This window comes from Accipiter gentilis, chromosome 5 (assembly GCF_929443795.1).
Source record: "Accipiter gentilis chromosome 5, bAccGen1.1, whole genome shotgun sequence".
NCBI classification, from domain to species: Eukaryota; Metazoa; Chordata; class Aves; order Accipitriformes; family Accipitridae; genus Astur; species Astur gentilis.
Window position 1 is genome coordinate 45958500 of NC_064884.1, and position 20730 is coordinate 45979229.

General features: G+C 72.6%; 2 protein-coding genes across 2 annotated transcripts in view; both read left to right on the forward strand.

The window, feature by feature from the left end:
- The first annotated feature begins 389 nt into the window (after nucleotides 1-389).
- On the forward strand, nucleotides 390-4086 carry CDC6 (cell division cycle 6). Its single transcript, XM_049801422.1, has 11 exons — nucleotides 390-640; nucleotides 996-1214; nucleotides 1293-1492; nucleotides 1639-1802; nucleotides 1969-2075; nucleotides 2232-2371; nucleotides 2452-2552; nucleotides 2687-2751; nucleotides 2923-3122; nucleotides 3233-3373; nucleotides 3454-4086. Exons 1-11 carry the CDS (start codon nucleotides 430-432, stop codon nucleotides 3541-3543), a joined length of 1638 nt encoding a protein of 545 aa, XP_049657379.1. The 5' UTR covers nucleotides 390-429; the 3' UTR covers nucleotides 3544-4086.
- Nucleotides 4087-7492: 3406 nt separating this feature from the next.
- The window catches only part of RARA (retinoic acid receptor alpha), a 36411-nt gene continuing 23173 nt past the window's right edge, over nucleotides 7493-20730 (forward strand). Inside the window, 1 exon segment of the mRNA XM_049801421.1 lies at nucleotides 7493-7627. The gene's annotated coding sequence lies outside the window, so the exon portion shown is untranslated.

The window sequence follows — 20730 nt, forward strand, 5'->3', positions numbered from 1 at the left end:
CAGCGGCTCCCTCCTCCCGCCGCAGCGCTTGGCGCGGGACTTTGCGATTGGCGGTGGCGGCGGGCAGCGCAGCCAACGGGGAGGCGGGGGCGGGGCCAGCTCAGCCTGGTGGCGGGAAGTGCGGAGCCGGGGCTGAGTTGGCGCGACAAGGTCGGTGGCAGCGGCTTGGGGGGGGGACGACGGACGGACGGACACCGGGGGGGGGCATGTGGGGCTGGGATGGGGAGACGTGGGTGGGTCGGGAGGGGTAGGGGGCTTTGGGGGGGGGGGGATATCAGGAGCGGCGGGGTGGGACGGGGCTGGGGGGGGCGCAGAGCCGGGCGGGGTGGGGAGGGAGGCGGGGGCGGCCGGGAGCCGCGGGGCCGGGGGTCTCCCCTCCTGACCGGTGTTGTTCTTCCACCCGCAGATCGCACCCCCCCCGCCGCCGCCATGGCCAGCAGCAGCCCGCAGCACCAGTCCACCATCGGCTTCCCCCGCAGGAGGAGCGCCCGCCGCATCGCCGCCTCCCCCCCGGGCAAAGGCGGCCCCGACCCCGGCAGCTCCGACCCCACCGCCCTGCGGCTCTCGCCCTCCCCCAGGGCCCCGGGCACACACTCAGCCCGGACCAAAGCGCTGCCCCTGAGCCCCTGCAAGCGCCTGGGTGAGCTGCGCCCCCTACACCCTCCCCTGGGACCCCCCCGGGAAAGGGGTCTGTGGGGGGGTATCCCTTTCCCGAAGGCAGCTGTGAGGCTGGGACCTTGCCCTGGTGGGGCTGGGGCAGGCGGACGGACCCAGCTCCGTCCCGTCCCCTGCACAGCTGCGTTTGCGGCTTCCTCCGGTTTCGGGAGCAAAAACTGCTCCCGCGGGGCCTGGGGGGGGGCTGAAGCACGAAGCCTCCCCCCAGGGAGAGCGACACCATGTTACAAACAGCCTCTTGCTCGCACACAAGCGCACCGCGAGAGTGTCAGAGTCGGGCCCGCGCGCTCGACTGCTCCGCTGACCCGTCTCCTCCGCAGGTGACGACAACCTCTGCAACGTCCCCCATGCCCTGTCGTCCTCCCCGGCCAAGCGCAGTAAGGAAAACCAGGGGCGCCGCTTGCTCTTTGGGGACCCCCTGACCTCCCCCGAAAAGCCCAGCAGCCCAGGGCCATCCCCTCGGCATCGCAGGCAGGAGACCCCCCGGAGCTTGGGCCTTGGCAGGCAGCCTGCCCGCACCCGACTCTTCAGGCAGGAAGGTAAGTGTAGTCAGGGAGGGGGACGGGGTCCTGGTGGTGCCATGGACCCCCCCTGAGCCCTCTCCCTCCTCGGCACAGGCACCTGCTACCAGCAGGCGAAGCGGGTGCTGCATGCGGCCGTGCCCGACCGACTCTACGCCAGGGAGAAAGAGACGGGTGTCATCCGGCAGTTTCTGCGGGAGCACATCTGTGGGCGCCAGCCCGGTAGCCTTTACATCTCCGGAGCCCCCGGGACCGGGAAAACAGCCTGTCTGAGCCGCGTTCTGCTTGACTGCAAGGTGTGCCATAGCTGGGGGTCTCGTTTTGGGGGTGCTGGTGGAGCAGATTGGCAAGGAAAGGTGGGGGCACTGGCAGGAGGAGCAAGAGCCGAGCATGGCGGGGTGGCGGTGGGTGGCCAGCAGTGTAACGCTCCCATCCCTGGCAGGACGAGCTCACCGGGAGCAAAACCATCGTCCTGAACTGCATGTCGCTGAGCAGCCCGCAGGGCGTCTTCCCCGCCGTGGCACAGCAGCTGGGTCTGCCCGCGGCCGCCGGCCGGGAGGGCGTGCGGAGGCTGGAGAAGCAGCTGACGGCCCAGGGGCCCATGGTGTGAGTTCCCTGCCCGGGGGGGTGACGGTGCGGGGTCTCCTCTCGATGCGTGGCCAGCCGGGAGAGGTGACCCTGGCAGCGGCTCTCCCTGCTTGGGGTACTGTGAATGGGCAGCAGGGGCGGTGGGGAAAGCCGGGGCTGACCCGGGCTCTCCCTGCCTCCGCAGCCTGCTGGTGCTGGATGAGCTGGACCAGCTGGAGAGCAAGGGGCAGGACGTGCTCTACACCCTTTTCGAGTGGCCCCGGCTGCCCGGCTCTAGGCTCGTCCTCATGGGTGAGTGCGCAGCAGCATGGCACTGCCGGCCCTGGGGACCCTCCTTCTTTTGGGGGGCGGATGGGGGGGTTTCCCTTTGCACCCCCCTCCTGCCCACCCGCTCCTTCTTTGGGGTACAGCCCTCATCTTCCCTCCCTCACCTCGCTGTGCCCGTAGGCTTGGCCAACGCGCTGGACCTGACAGACCGCAGCCTGGCCAGGCTCGGCACCCGCCCGGCCGGCAGCCCCCAACTGCTGCACTTCCCACCCTACACCAGGGAGCAGCTCACCGCCATCCTGCAGGAGCGGCTGGGGCAGGTGGGGACGCAGGGGGACACGGCGGGGGGGGGGGAGGTGTCTCTGCCCACGCAGGCTGACAGCATACGGTGCCTCGGCAGGTGGCTGGTGACCCCGTCCTGGATGCCGCCGCGCTCCAGTTCTGCGCCCGCAAGGTCTCCGCGGTCTCCGGTGATGCTCGCAAGGCCTTGGATGTCTGCAGGTCAGCGCCTGCCTCAAAACCCAGCGGTCCCAGGGCCAGCGTGGCCCCTGCGAACCCCGCACAGCTCCCCCGTGCCGGGGGTGCCCGTGCTGGGGCAGCCGCTCTGCCCCGTGCTCAGGGCTGTCTCTCCCCAGGCGCGCCGTGGAGGTGGTGGAGCTGGAGGTGCGGAGCCAGACCCTGCTCAAGCCGCTGCCTGGTGGTGAGTAGCTGCTGCCGGCTGCAGTGCCGGAGCCAAAGCCCTGCGGGGGACACCTCCGGGCTGGCCTTAATAGTGGGTCCAGGGTCCCTTTCTGGGGCACCTGCTCTGTGCTGGCACCCGCACCCCTTGCAAATCCCGCCGAGGTCCCCTGCAGCCCTCTCCGTCCCACAGGTGACTCCCCGGCATCCCCCGTCCCTAAACGTGTGGGACTCCTGCACGTCTCCCGCGTGATTTCGGAGGTGTTTGGGGACCGGCTGGCCGGGGGTGGCCGGGGGACCCAGGACGCCTTCCCACTGCAGCAGAAGGTGCTGCTCTGCTCCCTGCTGCTGCTCGCCCGGCACCTGCGCAGCCCGGAGGTGACGCTGGGGAAGGTGAGTGGCGGTGGGACCCGCTTGGGGCTGGATTTGGGGAGCGGGCGGGCGTGCCCGCGGTCTCCCTTGCCTGCGGTGCCACGGCATAACACCCGTCCTGCCTTCCCCAGCTCCACGACACCTATGGCCAGGTCTGCCGGCGGCAGCAGCTCCCCGCCGTCGACCAGGCCGAGTGTCTGTCCCTCGTCACCCTCCTGGAGTCCCGCGGCGTCCTCGAGCTGAAGAAGGCCAAGGAGGCCCGGCTGGCCAAGGTATGGCAGGGGGCGGCGGGGCAGGGTCCGGCGGCGTGGCGGGGTCCGGCGGCGCTGAGCGGTTCTCGTCTCTTGCCCAGGTCTCCCTGAAGATGGAGGAGGCGGCGGTGGAGCACGCGCTGCAGGACGCGGCGCTGGTGGGCAGCATCTTGGCCCAAGGGCTGCGCTAACCCCCCCCGGCGGCCCCCTCCCCGCGGCCCCTCGGCACGGGCTGGGCTGACGCTGCCCCGGGTGGGACTTCGGCGGGTGACGCGTGGTTTGGCCGGGCCGCGGCGGGACTGGGGAAATGGCTCCCAGAGACCTCGGCTGTTTGTTGAGTCCTGCCTTGGGGCCCTCAGTCTGGGGCAGTTTTATTAATATTATTATTACTATTTTTGTGTGGCTGAAGCTGAGGGTTCCCAGCGCTTTTACAGCAATGGATGCGGACAGCGGGTGCTCCCGGCTCTTCGCCCACGCCGGCACGTGTGACGCCAGGGCCCGGCATTGCTCCCTGCTACGACCCGTGGAGGCGTTGGCTCCCGGCTTGTTCAGAGCCTTCTGGGCCCCCCCCACGCCTCTGGCTGCAGGAAGGAGGGTCCTGGTGCCAGCCCCGCTCTGGGTCCCACTGCCGGCAGTGGTAGAGGGGGTGCAGGGTGTGCTCAGCTCCAGGCTGTGCTCAGCCGGAGGGTGGGGGGACAGCGGGGCCCCCCTCTATGTCCTGGCATTAATATAATAAAGTCATTCTGGTTCAGCGCTGGCTCCTGCCTCTGCCCCCCACTGTTCCCTCCCTGCCCCAGGGCTGTGGGGGCCTGGCCCTGGCCCCCCCCCACCCCAACCCCTCTTCTCCTGGGTTGCAGCCCCCCCTGGCTCCCCCCAGCTCCTGGCCCCAGCTCCTCCGCTTGTGTTAAATAATAGACGCTTTGACCTAATTTTGCAGCTTCCCCGGCTGGGGGGGGGTGCGGGGGCCCCAGGCAGGCGGGGGAGCGGGGAGGGGCTGGGGCTTCGTCGCTGCCCTGCATCCAGCCATCCCACCCTGTCCCCCAGGAACCCCCGCTGCCCTCCTTGGCAGCTCCCGGCCAGGGATGGGGTGCCCGTGTCCCTGGTGTGCCTCAGTTTCCCCTGGCCCCATGGTGTGGCCCCGGTGTGTGCCGGCGCAATTCTGGCCCTGGCCCCATGGCTTGCAGGGTCCCCACGGGGTGCAGGACAGGGGGACATCAGCTGTGTCCTCACTCTGGGCACCCAGTGCCAAAGCAGAGCTTGGCGAGGCTGCTGGATTCCACCGTTGAACCGGGTGTCCTGGTGCAGCCCCCCCTCCTTCCCACCCATTTTGGCACGCTGTGGCGCTGCCCATCCCCGCTGTGCCAGGGGACACTGGGGACCGGGCAGGCCCTGGCCACCGTGTCCTTTCCCAGCCACCATTTGCCGTGGGGAGCAGTGGGGAAACTGAGGCAGGGACGGTGCCATGGGGCTGGGGGTGGCCATCGGCCCCAGCCGGGCCCCGAGTGCGGCTCAGCCGATTGCGGCCGCGGGGCTATTTATAGCCGGAGCTGCCATGTGTTGGACGTGTGCGGCAGCACGGGGGGGGTGGCGGGTTCAGGCCAGGCTGCGCCCGCTCTGCTCCATGTCCCCGTCCCTTTGCTGTGCTGGGGGGCTGAGGGGGACCCTGTCCCTGCCCCCTCGCCACACCGCGAGGCTGAGCGGGGACCGTGGCCCAGCCACGCGTCACCGGGCCGCCGGGTTCAGCGGGTACCGGCATTCCCACACCCGTGGGCAGAATTGAGCCGGGCATGGGCTGCCCCCCCCCTGCTCCCCACGGGCCACGGCGGCCGCACCCTGCTTTGCGCCAGCCCCGTAGCCGTGACGCAGCCCCACGGCGTGGAACTGCGGCACACGGCGACGGCGGCTGGAAGGAAGCGGCTGGCAACGTGTGTGACCGCAGTGACGCCGTGGTGACGTGGGTGGGCATCGCGGTGCCCCTGCTTCCCACATCACCTCCTCCTGGCCCCGGCTGCTCCATCCCTGGACCCCGCTCTGCGCCCGCTGTCATGCTGGGCAAGGTGGTGGCTGCGCGGGCAGATTGCGGGCAGGGCACGGGGGGAGCACCCTCCACACCTGGGCCTGACTGGCCGTGCTGGGCATGCCATGGCACGGTTGGAGGGTCCCTGGTCCTGGCACTGTCCCCAGGGTGGTCCGGCTGCGCAGTGGGGGTCAGGGGCAGCATGGGAGACGCGGCCCCACGGTGCGGGAACGCGGGTCCCCTCGCCATGCCAGCCCACCGGGGTGCCCGTGGTCGTGCCGTCCCTGGCTCCGCTCTCTGCCGCAGTGGATGAAAAATCGATAGCGCAGATGGATTCAGCAGCGCGGGTGCCGGAGCTCCCGCCGGAGCCGTTCATCACCGCTCGGTGAGGGGCTGGCAGCACCGCGCTGGGAGCACCGCGTCTCGCCGACGTCTCCGCCGGCCCTGGGACACCCTGGGACACCCAGGCCTCACGCCAGGGCCGGCAGCCGGAGCGGCAGCAGCAGCACGGGGAGGCCGAGGGGTCGGCGGGGTCTCGTCCCCCCCACTCTGGCACACGTGTTCCCACATCCCCTCGCTCTTGCACGCACGTGCCAAGCCCACAGGGCCGGGCAGCGCCCGGCTGCGCCGCGGGCAGCTCCCAGCGTGCGTGTCCGGCTGCGCAACCGCCCGCATGTGCGCGGCGGGGGCTCGGTGTCCCCGTGGCGGTGTCCCCAGCGCCCCGGCCGCCTCCCTGTCCTCCCTTGCACTTTCCTTACATAAGCGGCCACGTGGCGGGCACGGCCCCCTCCCGCCGCGCCGTCACCGCCGGCACCCAGATTCCATCTGACAGCCCCTTTCCGCTCGGCTGCGCTCCTGCCGGGCACCGGGACCGGGGGTGCGGGGCAGGACCCTGCACGACCCCACCGCACCGACACCGGGGCCCCCTTGCCGGGCGAGGGCTGCGGGGCCTCGGCAAGACGGTGACACCAGGGACGCAGCCCTGCCCCAGTGACACCTCCCGTCCGCGCCCCGGCATCCCGCCGTCCTGCCCGTGCTTCGCCGGACCTCGGCACCCCGACGCCGCGGGACGGGCTGGGGCTGGGCCCTGTGGCCGGGCAGGATCCGTCCGGTGACGGGTTCGGCCCCGCGGGCAGCCCTGCGACGGGGCGGTGTGGGGTCCCCGGTGCCCGGCGGCCACCCCGGTGGGCCGCGGAGGGGGGTGGCGGGCTGGCCGCCGCGCACATCTGGGAGTGATTTGGCACATTCCTCTCGGCTGAGCACATGCCGGCGGCTGGGCCTCGCCGCGGTCGGCAGCCCCGGCGTGCTGGGGAGGAGGTCGGCGGCTGCACCGGGCCGTGGGTGGGTGCGTGGGCCTCGCCGCCCACGCATGGCCCGGGGTGTCCCACCTCGCTTTGCTGAGCACACGGGGGAAACTGAGGCACGGGAGCGCTGCTCAGAGCGGCCTGGTAGGCACCCAGCCCTCCTGGCGTGGGCACCGCGGGGGCTGACAGGCACCCAGCGGCCGTGGAGGGGGGGACAGCGGGACCCCCACAGCGCGTCCGCTGAGGCTGCCCGGCCTCCTCGCATCTATGACTTCCCACGACAGCTCCCACGGGGCTCTTGCGCGGTCCCCTCCCTGCGTGGGGCTGTGCCGAGGCTGCCCCTGGGCGAGCGTCGGGGTGGGGGGGGAAGAGGGGCAACGAGGCTGCGGTTGCGCGGCCCCTTTAAGAGCTCCCCCCCCCCCCCCTCCGCTCCACACACACCTTCGCGCGGCGCGCGCACCCACTTTCTCCCCTTCCGCCTTCTGGAGACTTCAAAGAGTTCCAATGCAGCGCCGGCCACGCCCTCGCCCCGCCCCTCCCGCCAATGGGGCGCCGCCGGAGGCGGCACCCCATTGGCGGGAGGGGCGGGGCGAGGGCGTGGCCGGCGGGAGGGGCGGGGCGTCCTCCCTCGCTCCCCCCCCCCGCCCTCCGCCGCCGCCGCCGCCGCCGCCCCGCCCGGCCCAGCCCCGGGTAAAGTTTCCCCGCGAGCACATGACTCGCAATGGCCGCGGCCGCCGCTCGTTAAGCTCCCTCTACCCCCCCCCCCCCAAATCCCGTTAACCCCCCCTTCCCCCTTTTCCCCCCCCCTTTCCCTTCCCCCCCCCCCCCCTCCTCTCCCCTCTCCTCAACCTCCCAGGCCGGGTCTTTCCCCGTGCCTCTTCTTCCTCCGCCATGCAACCGCCACCGGGAGCTTCTCGGTTTTAAGGATTTCGGGGTGACGGTCGCCGGGATCAGGTAAACGAGTGGGCCCCCGTGGTGGGGGAGGGAGGCTCTTGCCGCGGCTCCGGTACCGCCTCCCCGGTGCTGGGCGGGGGGGGGGGGGGGGGGGGGGGGTGGGGGGGGGGGATCCGCTGCGTCGTGCCGGTGGCGGGGCGGGGGGGGGGGGGTGTCCTCCCGGGGGGCCGAGGACCGGGTGAGGGTGGTGGGTGCTGTCCCGCCGTGCAGCCGGGACACCCCCGTCGTCGTCGTCCCCCCCGCCCCGTGGTGGGTTGGGGGGGGGGGGGGTGTCTCCGCCCCGGGAGGGGCTGCTGGGGGTCCTGCCCCGGGAGGGGTTTCTTGGGGGTCCTAGGGGGGTGGGGGGGGGTCCCCCTTCCGGGAGGCGGTGCTGGGGATCCCCCTCCGGTAAGGGAGGAGAGGGGGGGAAATCCTGGGGATCCCCCTCGCTCAGTCTCCATGATGGGGTCCCCGCGGGGGGGGGGAGGGCCCCCGCCTGGCTGTGGCTGCCCTGAGCCCCAGACGGGCAGCGTTGTCCCCCGGCCCGGGTCCCGGATCGTGGCTTTGCCCCCCCCCCCCCACTCCTGGCCTTGGCGGTGCTGTTTCCCCCCCCCCCCCCCCCCCCCCCCCCCTCCGGTAACCGGTGCTGAGGTTCCCCCCCTCCCGGGACCGGGCTGGCTGGACGCTCCCAAGCGGCTGCGCTGCCCCCCCCCGCTGAGGGTTCGGGGCACCCCCGACGCGCCGAGCTGCGGTCCCCCACCCCGGGGGGTCCGGGATACCGCCACGGACCGCGGTGCTAGAGCTGCCCCCTCCCGGGATCACCGGCCCCCCCCCCCCCCCCCCGGGCCGCCGGTACGCGAAGCCACGTCCCCCGTCCCCCCCCCCCCTCGCCGTCCGCCTTCCCCTCCCCGGCGGGGGCGGGTGAGGGGGGGGCCGGGGCAGCTTCCCCTTTTCGGGGTGCGGGGGGACAACACACACACGCACCGGGGCGCGGACGGCGGGACCCGTCGGGTGAGCGGGGCCCGGAGCGCGGGGAGCGGACGGGGGGGGGGGGGGAGACGCCGGCGGAGACCGGGGCCCCGGGGCCGGGGTCCGGGGGGGGGGGGGGGGCGGGAGCGGCGTCTGCGCCGTTTCCTGGCCGGCGGGCGGAGGAAGCCATCGCTCTCCGCGGCTGACAGGGCGCTGGCGCGGCGGCGGGGCCGGGGCTGGGGGGGGCGGGCGGGGGGCGCCGGTCGCCGCCTTCCCCGCCGCGGCAGATGCCCGGGGGCGGCGGAGCCCCCGCGGGCTCCTGGCGGCGGAGGGGAGAGTGGGGGGGGGGGCCCACCGGGCGTGTGTTGTTGTGTGTGTGCCCCCCCCCCCCTCCGTCCGCGGCCCCGTGGGTGGGGGGAGCCCCCCGGGATGGGCAGCGGTGCCCCAGACCGCGGGGGGGGGGGGCGGGGGGCGGAGGGCTGGGGCTGAGGCCCCCTTGCCCGCTGGAGCCAGGGTGTCCCCTAAATCTGTGCCTCTGACCTTTGACCTCGTTGGGTGGTGGGGGCCGTCCCGCAGCCCAGCGAGCTCGGGGTGGGGGGGGGGGCGGTGACACAGGGGGACAGGGGTGCTTCCCCGCGGTGGTCACACCGCTCCCCACCAGTCCCGCCGCTCAGGGGGGCCGGGCAGGCGCCGGCCAGCGGCTCTGGGTGCGGTGCCCCAAGCGCCGGCCTCCGTGCCGGGATTAGCGGGTGACGGCTCGGTGGCTTAGCGGCCCCGCGGCCACCGCTCCCGGGCCATATGTCACCCGTGGGCCCCCGCGCCCTGCCCTTGGGGGTGACCTTGCTGCGGCGCGGGGACGCGCGTGGCCCCGCGGATGCTCGCACCGGGAATGCCGGCGGGTGCCCGGTCCCCTCGTCCACCGCTCGTGGCCCCCGCTCCCCGGGTGACACGGCCAGGGAGGAGGGCAGAGCCCCGTGCCCCGGTCCAAACTGCCCGGTGCCTGTGGGTGCCCCACCCCAGCCGGGCTACCCGGCTTCGCCCGGCTGTCCTTGCACACCCGCCGCTCGGTCCCTGCCGCTCGGTCCCCTTGCCGGGAGCGGTGTCGCAGCCGCCGAGCCTGGGGAGGGCCCGTGCCGCCGCCTGCCCTGCAGCACCGGGATTCACCAGCTCCACGGCTCCGGCTCTATTTATAACCAGGAGGCTTTGGCGTGTCAACGTGCCACACTCGGCTGCGCCGGCCACCTGCCCCGGCAAGGACCCGTGCCGATGCCAGCGCTGCCACCGAGGGGGTGGCTGGATTCCGGGGTCCCCTGGCCCTTTTTGGGGTGCTGTTGCAGCACTTCAGGGGGGCCCTCGGCTGGCAAAGCTCTGGGGGCCTCACGGCACGTGCCCGGAGCCCCCCCATGGCACCCCTGTGCAGCAGGGCCCCCCCGTGGCATTGCCAGCCCCGGGGCTTGGAGGGAAGGGCTGTGGTGCCGGCAGGCGTGGGGGGGCTGCGATCATATCTGCGGTGACACATGTGCTGATTACGGAAAATGGGTTAATCTCCCTGCGGCTGGAGGCAGCTTAGCGGGGGGGGGGGGGGGGGTTGGGGGGGAGCTGGGGGGGGGGGGTGGCTCGTGGCAGGGCCCAGCGAGGGGCCGCGTGCGCCCGCCCCAGCCTCCGCTGTCCCCGGCTGAGCCACGGCTGCCGGGCTGTGACAGGGGAACGCGGCAGTGGCACGCGTCTGCACGCCCTCCTGCAGCCGGCCCGGTTGTGGCACGGTGGGTCGTGGTGCCCGCGGCCCAGGGTGGTTCGGCTGCCCAGGTTATGCCAGGTCCTGGTCCTGCCCGTCCGGCTCCCAGCCCCTAGGAGCCTGCCCAGGCCAGGAGCGCGGTGCCACCACATCCCGGTGTCTGGGGGTGTCGAGCGGCTGCCTGCCCGTTGAGTCCACCCACGCCGGCCCCGGGCACCGTGTCCCGAGCGGCCCCCGTGCCGCGGGCCGGCGGCGCAGCCAGCTGCACTTGTCTGCCGGCTGTCGCCGAGCCAGAAAGGGCTGTCTGGGGCCGCGCTGTTCCCGGCACGCCGTTCCCAGGGCGCCGGCTGTGCGCCGCATCCAGGGCTAAAAACAACCGGGGACTGCTGCGAGCGGCTGCCGTGGCACAATCCCACCGCTTCCCGGGAGCTGGCGGGGAACCGGGATGGGGCACTCTGGGACCGTGACCCCCCCACCGGCAGCAGGCAGGGCTGCGGGACCTGCGGTTCCCTGGGCTGGTCCTGAGGGTCAGGGCTGTATCGCAGGGTGGGGGCCGGGCTGGGCCTGGGGGTGCCAGGGTGCGGGTGGGGGTCCCCAGGGTGCTGCGGGGCTGTCCTGCGGTGCGAGGGGCTGAGCCGGACTGGCCTGCTCCTTCCAGGATCCAGTGAGCCGGCACCCACGGGGCAGCCGGGCTGCGGTAGTGCTGGTGCCGGCGGCGGCGTGGCACGGTCGTGCCCATCCCAGGGGCCGTGGTGGGGGCCGGGGCACCTGTTCCTGCAGAAGAATGGCGCGTCTGGCGGCGGGTGCGGGAGGTGTAACCGGAGCGGCGCGTTCCCGGCGTAACCGGAGCTGGCCCGGCCGCGACAGGTGGAATTTCAGTTTGTGGCTCCCAGCCGGCAGTGGGATGTGGGGGTGCCGGGGGGGAGGACCCACGCTGCGGGGTCAGCAGCCGCTCCCTTGGGTGCCGCTGTGCCCCCACGGCATGAGGAGACCAGCACGAACACCATCGCCGCCGGCAAGGACGCCGTCCCTGCTGGCCAGCGCGATGTCCCTGGCCCCGTGTCCGCGGTGGTGGCCGGGCCTGGGTTGCCGCTGGCCTGCAGGGTGTGACGACATCGGCACCGCCCGGGGACCTGCGTGGGGCTGAGCGAGCCCCCGGGTGTGCCGCTGGCCCTTGGGAGCGGCATGCGGGTCCTGAGGCCCACACCGGCCCCGGGACCCCCAGGTCCCCTCGAACTGGGGCTGGGTGCACGCTGCCTGTGCCGAGCGTGTGCCGCCGGCGGCTCTGGCCCTGCCGCAGGGCTGGGGCATGATTCACACCTGCCCGGGGACGTGAGAAACGTGACGGTGACTCACGGCCGAGATGCTTCGGGGCTACGGGGAGGGGGTCTCGCTCGGTGGCCCTGCCAGGGGGGCACCTCACACCCCCTGCACGGCGCTGGCTGGCCCAGGGGGAGCTGGGGATGGGGACGGGGGACCGGGGGGGCAGTGGCAGCGGGGGGGGGGCAGCCGGGCTCTCGGCCTCGCATGTGAGGCCGCCCTGGGCTGGGTGCCGACAGCAGCGAGGAAACCGCAGGCTGTGACCGCACAGCAGCTTCGTGGGTGCTTCCTGCCCTGCCCGGGAGGCTGCCAGCGGAGCTGGGCCACCCTGCTCCCCCCGCACCGGGCGGGGGCACAGCACCCCCTCCCTCTGCCCATGCGCCCGCAGGGGCGGCCTGGCACTGGGGTATCCCAGTGACCTGTCCGGTGAGGATGGGGGACGTGGGCAGCAGCCACCCCTGCCAGGTTTGGGGAGCAGAGTGGGCTGGCAGGGGGCTGGGGCCGTGGGCTCTGGGGTGGCAGGGGACCAGGGTGACGGAGTCCAGGGTGGCAGGGGGCCGTGGCTGAACTGAAACCTGGCCGCCCAGGAATCGAGAGCGGCAAGGGGAAGCTGCGGCCGGGAGCGCGGTGCCCGCAGGCATGACAGGAAGGGCTCGGTCACTGCCCACTGCCCCGCCAGGTACCCCACAGCAACCCTGGCCCCGCTTGCCCCCACGGTGCTGGGGGGGGGGGGGACACGACACACACACGCAGGGCGGTGCCCCCGCTCGCTGGCGTGTCACATCCGGGCGCTGGCACTGCCATCGGTGAGTGCCCCGGCAGGAAGCGTGGCTGGGTTTGGTGGTGTGACATGGGCACCGGGGCTGGGGGTGCTGCCTGCACCAGGGGGTTCGGGGAGCCCGGGGGGTGGGAATGGGGGGGTGCTGCTTGGCCCCCTCGACGGGCAGGGCTGGGGACGGCCGCTGGGGAGGTGGGTGTCGCTGTCCCGGTGCAATCCCTGCTGCTCTGTGGTTAGCCGCGCTGGCCATGCCAGGCGCAGGGGAGCAGGATGCGGCCCTGCTTGGGTGTGTGCAGTGAATCCAGCCTGGGGTCACAACTGGGGAGGGCTGCGTTTTTGGTCGGGGTCTCTTGCGGGCCAGCCTGTCTGGGTGCGTAGGGTGGTCATGGTTGGGGTCGTGGTCGGAAGGTAGCTCGGGGAGCCGTGGGTCCCCCCCCAAACCGTGCTGCTGCTGGCCCTGGGAACCGCTTGGATCCGGGCGTCCGGGCGTCTGTCCGTCCGTCCGCTCCCGGGGGCCGCCCCCGGCCTGGGCGGGAGGTTCCTCGTGGCTGGGATTTGGCCCGGGCCCCGCGGCCGTGTTTTCTGTGGGGCTGGAACGAGGCGCTGGATTCCAGGAAGCTCCGGGCTCCGTCCAGCTCCTGCCGGGGACTGGAGGAAAAGGCGCCGGGGAGGGTGAGCACAGGCCCCCCCACACACCCCCCGATGGGCTGCATAGCCCCTTGCCCCACGCCGCTGGCCTGGGGCGCTTTGGGAGCAGGGCCTGTTCAGGATGCCCAGGGCCCCCCAGTTGGGGAGCAGCCACGGGCCGGGGTCTGTGCCGGCACGGGGGGCCCGTGGGGGCTCCTCTGGGCTGCAGCTCCTTCTGCCCACGGGGACCCACGGGAGCGGGGTTGGCCGGACTCCCTGCACCCTCCTGGCCGCTGCTGGTCCCCTGGGGTGTTGGGAAGGGGCCAGCAGCCGCCTGCCAGGTTCGGGGTGCACGGTGGCCAGCCCGGCGGTGCTGGCCTCGCTCGGTCCCAGGGCCGGCAGTGGGGGGGGGGGGGGGGGGTTGAGGGGGGGGGAGCGGGAGCGGTTGAGTAATTGGGCCCCGGCGTGGCTGGCGCGGTGCCCAGCGAGCACTTGGCACCGGCAAACATAAACAGTTCTTCCCGCGCCTCCCTCCCCCCTGCTCCCCCCGGCCAGCGCGGCTCGGGGGCCACGGCCTGACTTGGGGGGTGTCCCGGGCAGCCCCCCCACACTGGGGGGGGTGGGGTCCCTGTAGCCCCATGTGGGGACCCCATGGGAGGGCCATCCCCTATCCGGGGCTGAGCCGTGGCCCCTGTGCCCGGGACGGATGCTGACCTGGCATCCGGCACCGTGCCCCGGCAGTGCCCGTGGGAATCCCGCACGCGCTGCAGCACCTGGCAGGGCGCCCTGTGCCGGCGGGGGGGGGGAGGGTGACGTGACCCCCACCCCAGCCACTGCTGGGTGCCCACCCTGGGGGCAGCTGGACCATGGATCTCCCCGTGGATGCTCCAGTGGGTCCCCACGGGTGGGGGGCAGCAGCGGGGCTGTGGGTGCTGGTGTGAGCTGGCGGGATGGGGGGTCTGGTCTCCAGTGGGTGCACCCAGCTGGGTGCTGGGGGGGGGACACACAGGCAGGGCTGTGCCCGGCCCAGCCCCTCCCCAGCGCCTCGCCGGGCGGCCCAGCCTTGTTCCTCTGGATCCTTTTCCGCCTCCGCGGGGCCGGGAGCCAGCACTCTCGGCAAATAAACAGCCCCCGCCGGGCCCCGCGCCAGCGCTTAAATAAACAGCCAGCCCGGGATTGTGAAAGCCCCGTGCCCCCCTTCCCACCGCCACCCCCCGGCCTGGCCCGGGCCGTGGGGTCCGTGCCCCACCGGGTTGGCGTGGGAGCTGCCGGCGCAACCCGGCACATGGCGGTGGCTGCGCCTCGAAGGGCAGAGCCCGGCCCTGTGGCAGGCGGCCAGGCTGACACCCCCCTCCGGGTGCCAGTCTCGGGGTTGGGGGTGGGGTGGGTGAGCCCCCTCCTGCCCCGGGGGCCGGTTGGCTGAGCCCCCTTGCCCTCGGCGCGGGCGTTGGGGGGAGCGGAGCCGGCGGGGGCGCGCAGCCGTGACAGCAGAGAGCTGGGCTGGAGCGGAGCCGCTGTCCTCAGGGGACCTCGGTGTGCCTGTCCCCTGCCCCCCCCAGCTGCCTCGCAGCCCCCCAGGCTGGGCCAAGGGGTGCTGCCATCCTGGGACCCCCCACCCGTGCGCCCCTGCTCCCAAGGCAGGCTTGGGGGAGCGGGTTTGGGGCCGTTGCATGACGCCTGGCCTAAGGGGCTGCCCTGTGGGGCCACAGTGTCCCCACACCGTCCCCCCGTCCCCTGCCCCCTCGCCCGCTAAGCCGGGATTAGCGACCTGTGCCTGCCGGGCCCCGCCGGTCCCGGTGTCGTTAATCTGGGGGATTGTCGTTAATCTCGTGGGGAGCGCTGCGCCCGGCCGGCTGCGCCCTCCTGGGGCCGGGAGGGGATGCGGCCCCTTTTGGGGGGGCGGGTGGTGGTATCTGGGGAAACTGAGGCACGGTGGGTGGGTGCCCCATCGGGGCGGGGGCCAGGCATCCCAGCCCCTCTGCTAACCCCCCCCTTCTCTACTCCCCCCCTCAGTGTCGCGGGAGCCAGCGCCGCCAGCGAGGACAGCCGCCGGGCAGCGGGTCGCCCGTGGGCCCCATGCTCTGCTCGGCCCCCGTGCCCAGCATCTGAGAGCCCCTGCCCTGCAACGGAGACCCCCGCCATGGCTAGCAACAGCAGCTCCTGCCCCACGCCCGGAGGGGGGCACCTCAACGGTTACCCCGTGCCCCCCTACGCCTTCTTCTTCCCCCACATGCTGGGGGGGCTTTCGCCGCCCAGCACGCTGGCCGGCATCCAGCACCAGCTGCCCGTCAGCGGATACAGCACCCCGTCGCCTGCCAGTGAGTACCGTGGCACCGTTGGGGGGGGTTGTGGGACCCCTGGTACTGGGGTTGGGGCGCGTGGGGACCCCTCTGTGCCAGGGTCTGTCCCCAGTGTGGGACACAGGTGCCACCCCCAGGCTGCTGTTCCGGCACTGGTCTGTAAACGGCCCCAGGGCGGTGGCACCGGTGAGGGTGGGGGTCTCCCTGCTGCCAGCCACCTCATCGCCACCCGTGGGGACCTTGGTTTGGGGGGCATCGGCTCCTTGTCCAGTGGGAAGCGAGCGCTGGGTGCTTCTCCCCATGTGTCCCCATTAGTGGTGCCGCTGGGGAAACTGAGGCACGAGCGGGCAGTGGCACCCGGCGAGGTGTGTGTCAGTTAATTGCTGCTGTGTGGCCGCCTTCGTTAATGGCTGTGTTTATACCCCGGCTGTTAACGGCCCAGCTGGCCTTGGTTAGGGGCCGTTGGCTGTCACCGTCCCCGGCACCCACCGCGGCCGGGCTGGGAGATGGGGGGCTCGGTGGTGGCAGGGGGCCGGGGAGGCCGGTGCCGCGCTGCGTCCCCACGGCGGCTCTTTGTTCGCCGGCGGCGCGGGGGCCGCCCGTGGGGGAGGCGATGAAGGCAATCATCGCGTCTGCTCCTGATTCAATTTCCCCCTGACAGGGTCGTCCATCACGGCCCCGGTAATCACCACCCCGCCGCGCCGGCAGCTGGGAGCCGTGGGAGGTGGGCTCCCGGACGGGGTCCTCCCCGCACCGTGACCCCAGCCCACGGCTCGCGGCGTGCCTCAGTTTCCCCGGATCCTCGCTGGGTGCCGTGGGGCGGCTGCCAGACCCCTTCCGGAACATCCCCGGCACCGCTGCAGACGGGCGCCCTTGCCCGTTCCCGCGCCGTGCCGGCATGGGTGCCCCGCGGCACCCGCCGTCGGGGAGGCCCCCGTGGGTCGGGGTGTGGCGGGGGCCCCCCCCAACCCGTCCCTGGCCCCGGGGGACGGTGCAGGCCCGGGCAGGGCCGGCCTCGGGCGCTGTCCCCCGCCGGAGCCGCCCCGGCGGCGGTGGGACCCAGTGGGACCAGTTCAACGACTGGGTGGTGGCGGGTGGGGCCCCTCCCCCGCGCTGGCTCTGGGGCCATTCCCGCAGCACGGTGTTGTGGGAACCGGCTGGGGGGGGGGTGCCTGTCCTGTCCCCCCCCCCCGCCCTTGCTTCTCTGGCATTGGGGATGGGGGCCATGTGCAGGGGGCCAGGCAGGGCTGCTGGGTGGATCGTGCCTCAGTTTCCCCTTGCCCTTCCCTGCTGTGGTGCTCAGGGATCCCAGGGGGTGGGGGCACTGTGTCTGCCCCCTCCTCCCCCCCAGCACCTGTACAGCCTGGTGGGTGTCCTGTTTGTGTAGGTCCTACAGTATTTGGTGTGTGCCCAGGCAGGATGCTCCTGCTCGCCCTCCTGGTGGCGGGGCTGGCAGGGAAACACCAGGGTCCGTGTCCCAGCTGGGGGGAACTCGGGGCTGGGGGGCCACGGAGGGGCCTGGTGTGGCCACCCCCTCCTCACATGCGTCTGGCCCCGCCGCCAGCCCGCCCTCGCCAGATGTGCTGCAGCTGCCTGGTCCCGGGGCCAATCCGGCTGGGCCCTCCTGGGGGTGCAGATGCCCCCCCTCCCCGGGGTTCAGCTGGGCGCCCCGCCGGGGCTGTGGGTGTCGGGACAGGGATCTGCTGGCGCTGGGGCTGCAGGAGGGCTGCTGGTGCCGGATCTGGCCCCGTGGGGTGCTGCGTGCTTTGTCTTCGGTGCGGGGAAATGGGATCTGCTGTAATCTGTGCGTGGTGCTGGGGGCTGCCCCACTCGCCCTGGGCGTGGGTGCAGGGGGGGCCCGTTGCACCCCCCCTGGCCTGAGGTGGGTGTCCCTGGGTGCCCTGGGAGCCGCCGTCCCAGGTGGGGCCCTTCGTGCCGCGAGTCGAGAACACCCGGCAAAGGGAAAGTGAGCAGAGGTGCTGGGCATGGCCCTGGGGGGACCCCCAGGCACGGCCACCCCCCCGGCACAAGTGCTGCAGCTTCCCCTGCGGGGTGGGAATGGGACCCCCTGCCCCACACTGGGCCCCGATGTGGGGCTGAACAGGGGACGGTGGGGGGGGGCACCCGGGGCCGGAGTGGGGCCTCGCCAGGCTCAGAGCTGTGTGTGGGCACGCGTGCGCTCGCACGCTGGGTGTGCATGTGTGTGATTGTGTGTGCGACGCTGCGGGGGGGGGTGCGCGCGTGCGTGCACCCCGTGCAAGGGGGTGTGCACATCCATGTGCACGTGGAGCTGGCTGCGTGCGTGTCCGTGGCGCTGCGCGCGTGCGCTGCCAGCTGTGCCTGCGCGTGTGTGTGCACGCCCGTGTGCGCACAGCTGGGGCGGGGTGTGTGTGTGTGTGCATGCGTGTAGCAAGTGTGCGCAGGGCTGAGCAGCCGTGAGGGGGGGGGTGTGTGTGTGCGTGCGTGTGTTTGCTCAGCGCCCAGCCCACTGTGCGTGTGCCCGTGCCCGCGCGCCCGTGCGTGCACGCCGCACGCGGCCGCCCGTGTCCCCGTGCCGGGTGTGCGCACGCGTGGCGGTGCGCGTGGCGGTGCCAGGGCTGCGCCTGTGCCCTCATCCCCGTCCCCAGGGGGCTCGGCGGTGGCCTTCTGCCGTGGGGCCCGGTTGACCCTGGGGGTCCCCTCCCCTCGCCCAGCGCTGGCCCACACGGAGGGTCTCGGGGGGCCATAAGGGATTTCCGCCCGTCGCCCCGCGAGGGTCTCCCTGGGCTGCCACCCCCACCGGGGACCCTCCCTCCGCCCCGGTTCCCAGGCTGCGGGAAATGGGACCCCAGCGCGGCCCCCCCCTCCCCCTGCAGCCGGGCCCCCCAGCCCAGCTCTCGGCTGCCGGGACGGGGGGCCCCCGCGGCCGGGTCCGGCCTGTCACCCTACCCGCTGGCTCCGGTTTCCTCCGCGCCGCAGCCGCTCCCCCGCAGCGCCCCGTAATTAATTAATTTTTAAAAATTAATGAGCAAAACGTGCTCCCTGCAGGCCGGGGGCCGTGGGCGGGGGGGGTGGTGAGGGTGGCGGGGCTATGGGGGCCCCGCTCGGGGCAGGGGAGCCCCTGTGGGGTGCGATGCTGGGGACCCCCCCACGGTCCCGTCCCCCCCCCATCCCCACCCGGGGAAGATTGATGAGGCCGGGCTGGGCGCTGGGCCCCCGCGCCTGGGAAAGCCCATTACGGCGGAGGTTTTCTATCACTGTCACGGGGGCCGGGGGGAGCCGCCTGCGCCGGCCGGGAATTCGCCGCGCTCAAAAGCCGCTGAAGGGGATAAATGGGGTCTTTTGAAGTGGGCGGGCGGGAGGGGGGCTGCTGGGCCCCGAGGTGCCGGCGTGGGGATGGGGGGAAGGGGCCGGGGCCCCCCCTACTCCCAGGGCTGGGACGGGTGGGTTTGCGTGGGGGTCCCGGGCGTCCCTGCCCACGTCCCGTGACGCTGCGCTCCCAAATGTGCCAGGGTGTCCTCCGTGGTGTCCCCACGGGCTTCGTGGCCAGGTCTCCATCGTGCTTGCGGGGGCATCTTGCGTTCCCCGGAGCGTCGGCCGCCCACGTGAGTGGGGCCAGGAAGAAGTGGGGCCGAGGGGTGCTGTTGGGGGGTGGGGGGGCCCACTCCGGTGGCTCCAGGCTGCTGGCGGGGCGGTGGGACGTGGCGGTGGGACAGGGCGCATGGCAGGGCGTCCTCGTCCCCCTGGTGCCACGGGGCTTCGTGCGGGGCGCTCCCCTCGCCCAGTTCCTCTTGGCTTCTGCATTAAGGCTTTGGGGTTTTTTTTGGTTGTTTTTTTTTTTAATCTCTGTTTCTTCCTGTTGCCATCGGCGCGGGACGGGAAGCGCTGCCCGGTGGGGCGGCCGCTGGCGTGCGTGCATGGCACAGCCGTGCCGTGGCCGAGCCATGCAGTGCCACCGGCCCGCGTCCCCTCCGTCCCCTCCGTCGCAGCCACATTCTTTCCAGCGCTGGTAAATGAGTCAAAGCAGACATTTGTCATGTTCGCTGCAGGAAGTTGGAGGAGCGCTGGGCTTTTGTTCAGAAACCTGCTGGCTAAGCAAAGCCTTTGACTTTCTATTATTATTTAAACAGGCGCTGCTGATCTGCTCTGCGCAGACACACACGCACACACTTGCACACACATACACACGCACACGCCTCCCGGCCTTTTTCTTATTCTGTTTTGTTTTTCTCCCCTTTCCAACCCCCCCCCTCTCTTTGGAGGGGGCAGGTTGGAAATAAAAGCGGGGTGGCCCTGGCTGCTCACTTTGGGGCCAGGGGTGGAGGTGGGGGGGGGCTGCCGGCATGTGCAAGGCTGGGGTGCGTGGGTGTGCAGAGTGCGGCCGTGCCGGCGGGAGGGTGCCCGCAGCATCCGGGTGCGTGTGCGCACGCTGCTGTGCGTGTGCGTACTGCCGTGTGCGCACACGCGTGCACACGCGCATCTGCTCATGCACGTTCCCTGCTTGCTGCGCGTGGCCAGGCTGGCCTGCATTTTCCCACCAGTTTCCAGCCGTGCACACGCGTGTGCTCCTCCTGCCCCTTGCACGTGGCAGGACCTGGGCAGGGGTTCGGATAGGCCCAGCACCCCGGGCTCTCCCTCTAAGGGCACGCCTGCGGTGGGCAGCGCAGAGCTGGGGCAAAGCGGACCCCCGTGGCGTGGCAGAGGCCGCGTGCCTGCCGTGGAGCTCACCGGGGCTGGGCCCGGCAGCGTGGCTGTGCCGGTGGTGCCGCCCTGCAGGAAGCGAGGGTGGGGGGGGTGAGACCGTGCGGAGGGGAGGTTACCGGTGCGTCAGGGAAGCGGCACCGCCGGTGCCCGTCCTGCCAGCCTGGCCTGTGGCCGCCGTCCTCGGCGTGGGTCCGTCCCTGTCTGGGTGGGGGCAGTGGGGCTGAGCCGGCCGTGGTGCGTGGGATGATGCTGGTCTGCGTGGGCAGTGCCGTCAACCGCTTGGGCGGCCCCGGGAGAGGCCCTGGTTTTGGGGTGTCACTTCCCGTGGGGACCTGTGTGCAGGGGCAGCGCAGTGGGGAGGGTTAGCATGGGGTGCTCTGCCCTACACGGACCACACGCGAGCGCACACGTGTGCGGCGGGGGTGTGCACACGCGCACACACAGATACAGTGGGGACGTGCACACGCACATGTATGTGTTTGCACGCTCAGCTGGGGACATGGTGTCACACACACGTACGTGTGTACAGCAGGAATGTACGCGTGTGTGCGCGCGCGCACACGCTGCCCCGTGCACACGCACAACCCCCCTCATGCAACGGTGTAGCAGGAGCACCCGTGGGCCCCTCTGCAGGGGCGTGCAAACCCTGTCACGCAGCAGCACCATGCGTGCACACCCGTGCACACACGCATGTGCGCACACACGCTTCCCC

What these genes read in the sequence shown, in the direction of transcription:
- CDC6 (XM_049801422.1), top strand. Translation starts at nt 430, where the DNA reads ATGGCCAGCAGCAGCCCGCAGCACCAGTCCACCATCGGCTTCCCCCGC. An exon ending in GAGCCCCTGCAAGCGCCTGG is followed by an intron (nt 641 to 995) that starts GTGAGCTGCGCC and finishes TCTCCTCCGCAG; the next exon opens with GTGACGACAACCTCTGCAAC. An exon ending in AAGGCCTTGGATGTCTGCAG is followed by an intron (nt 2,553 to 2,686) that starts GTCAGCGCCTGC and finishes GTCTCTCCCCAG; the next exon opens with GCGCGCCGTGGAGGTGGTGG.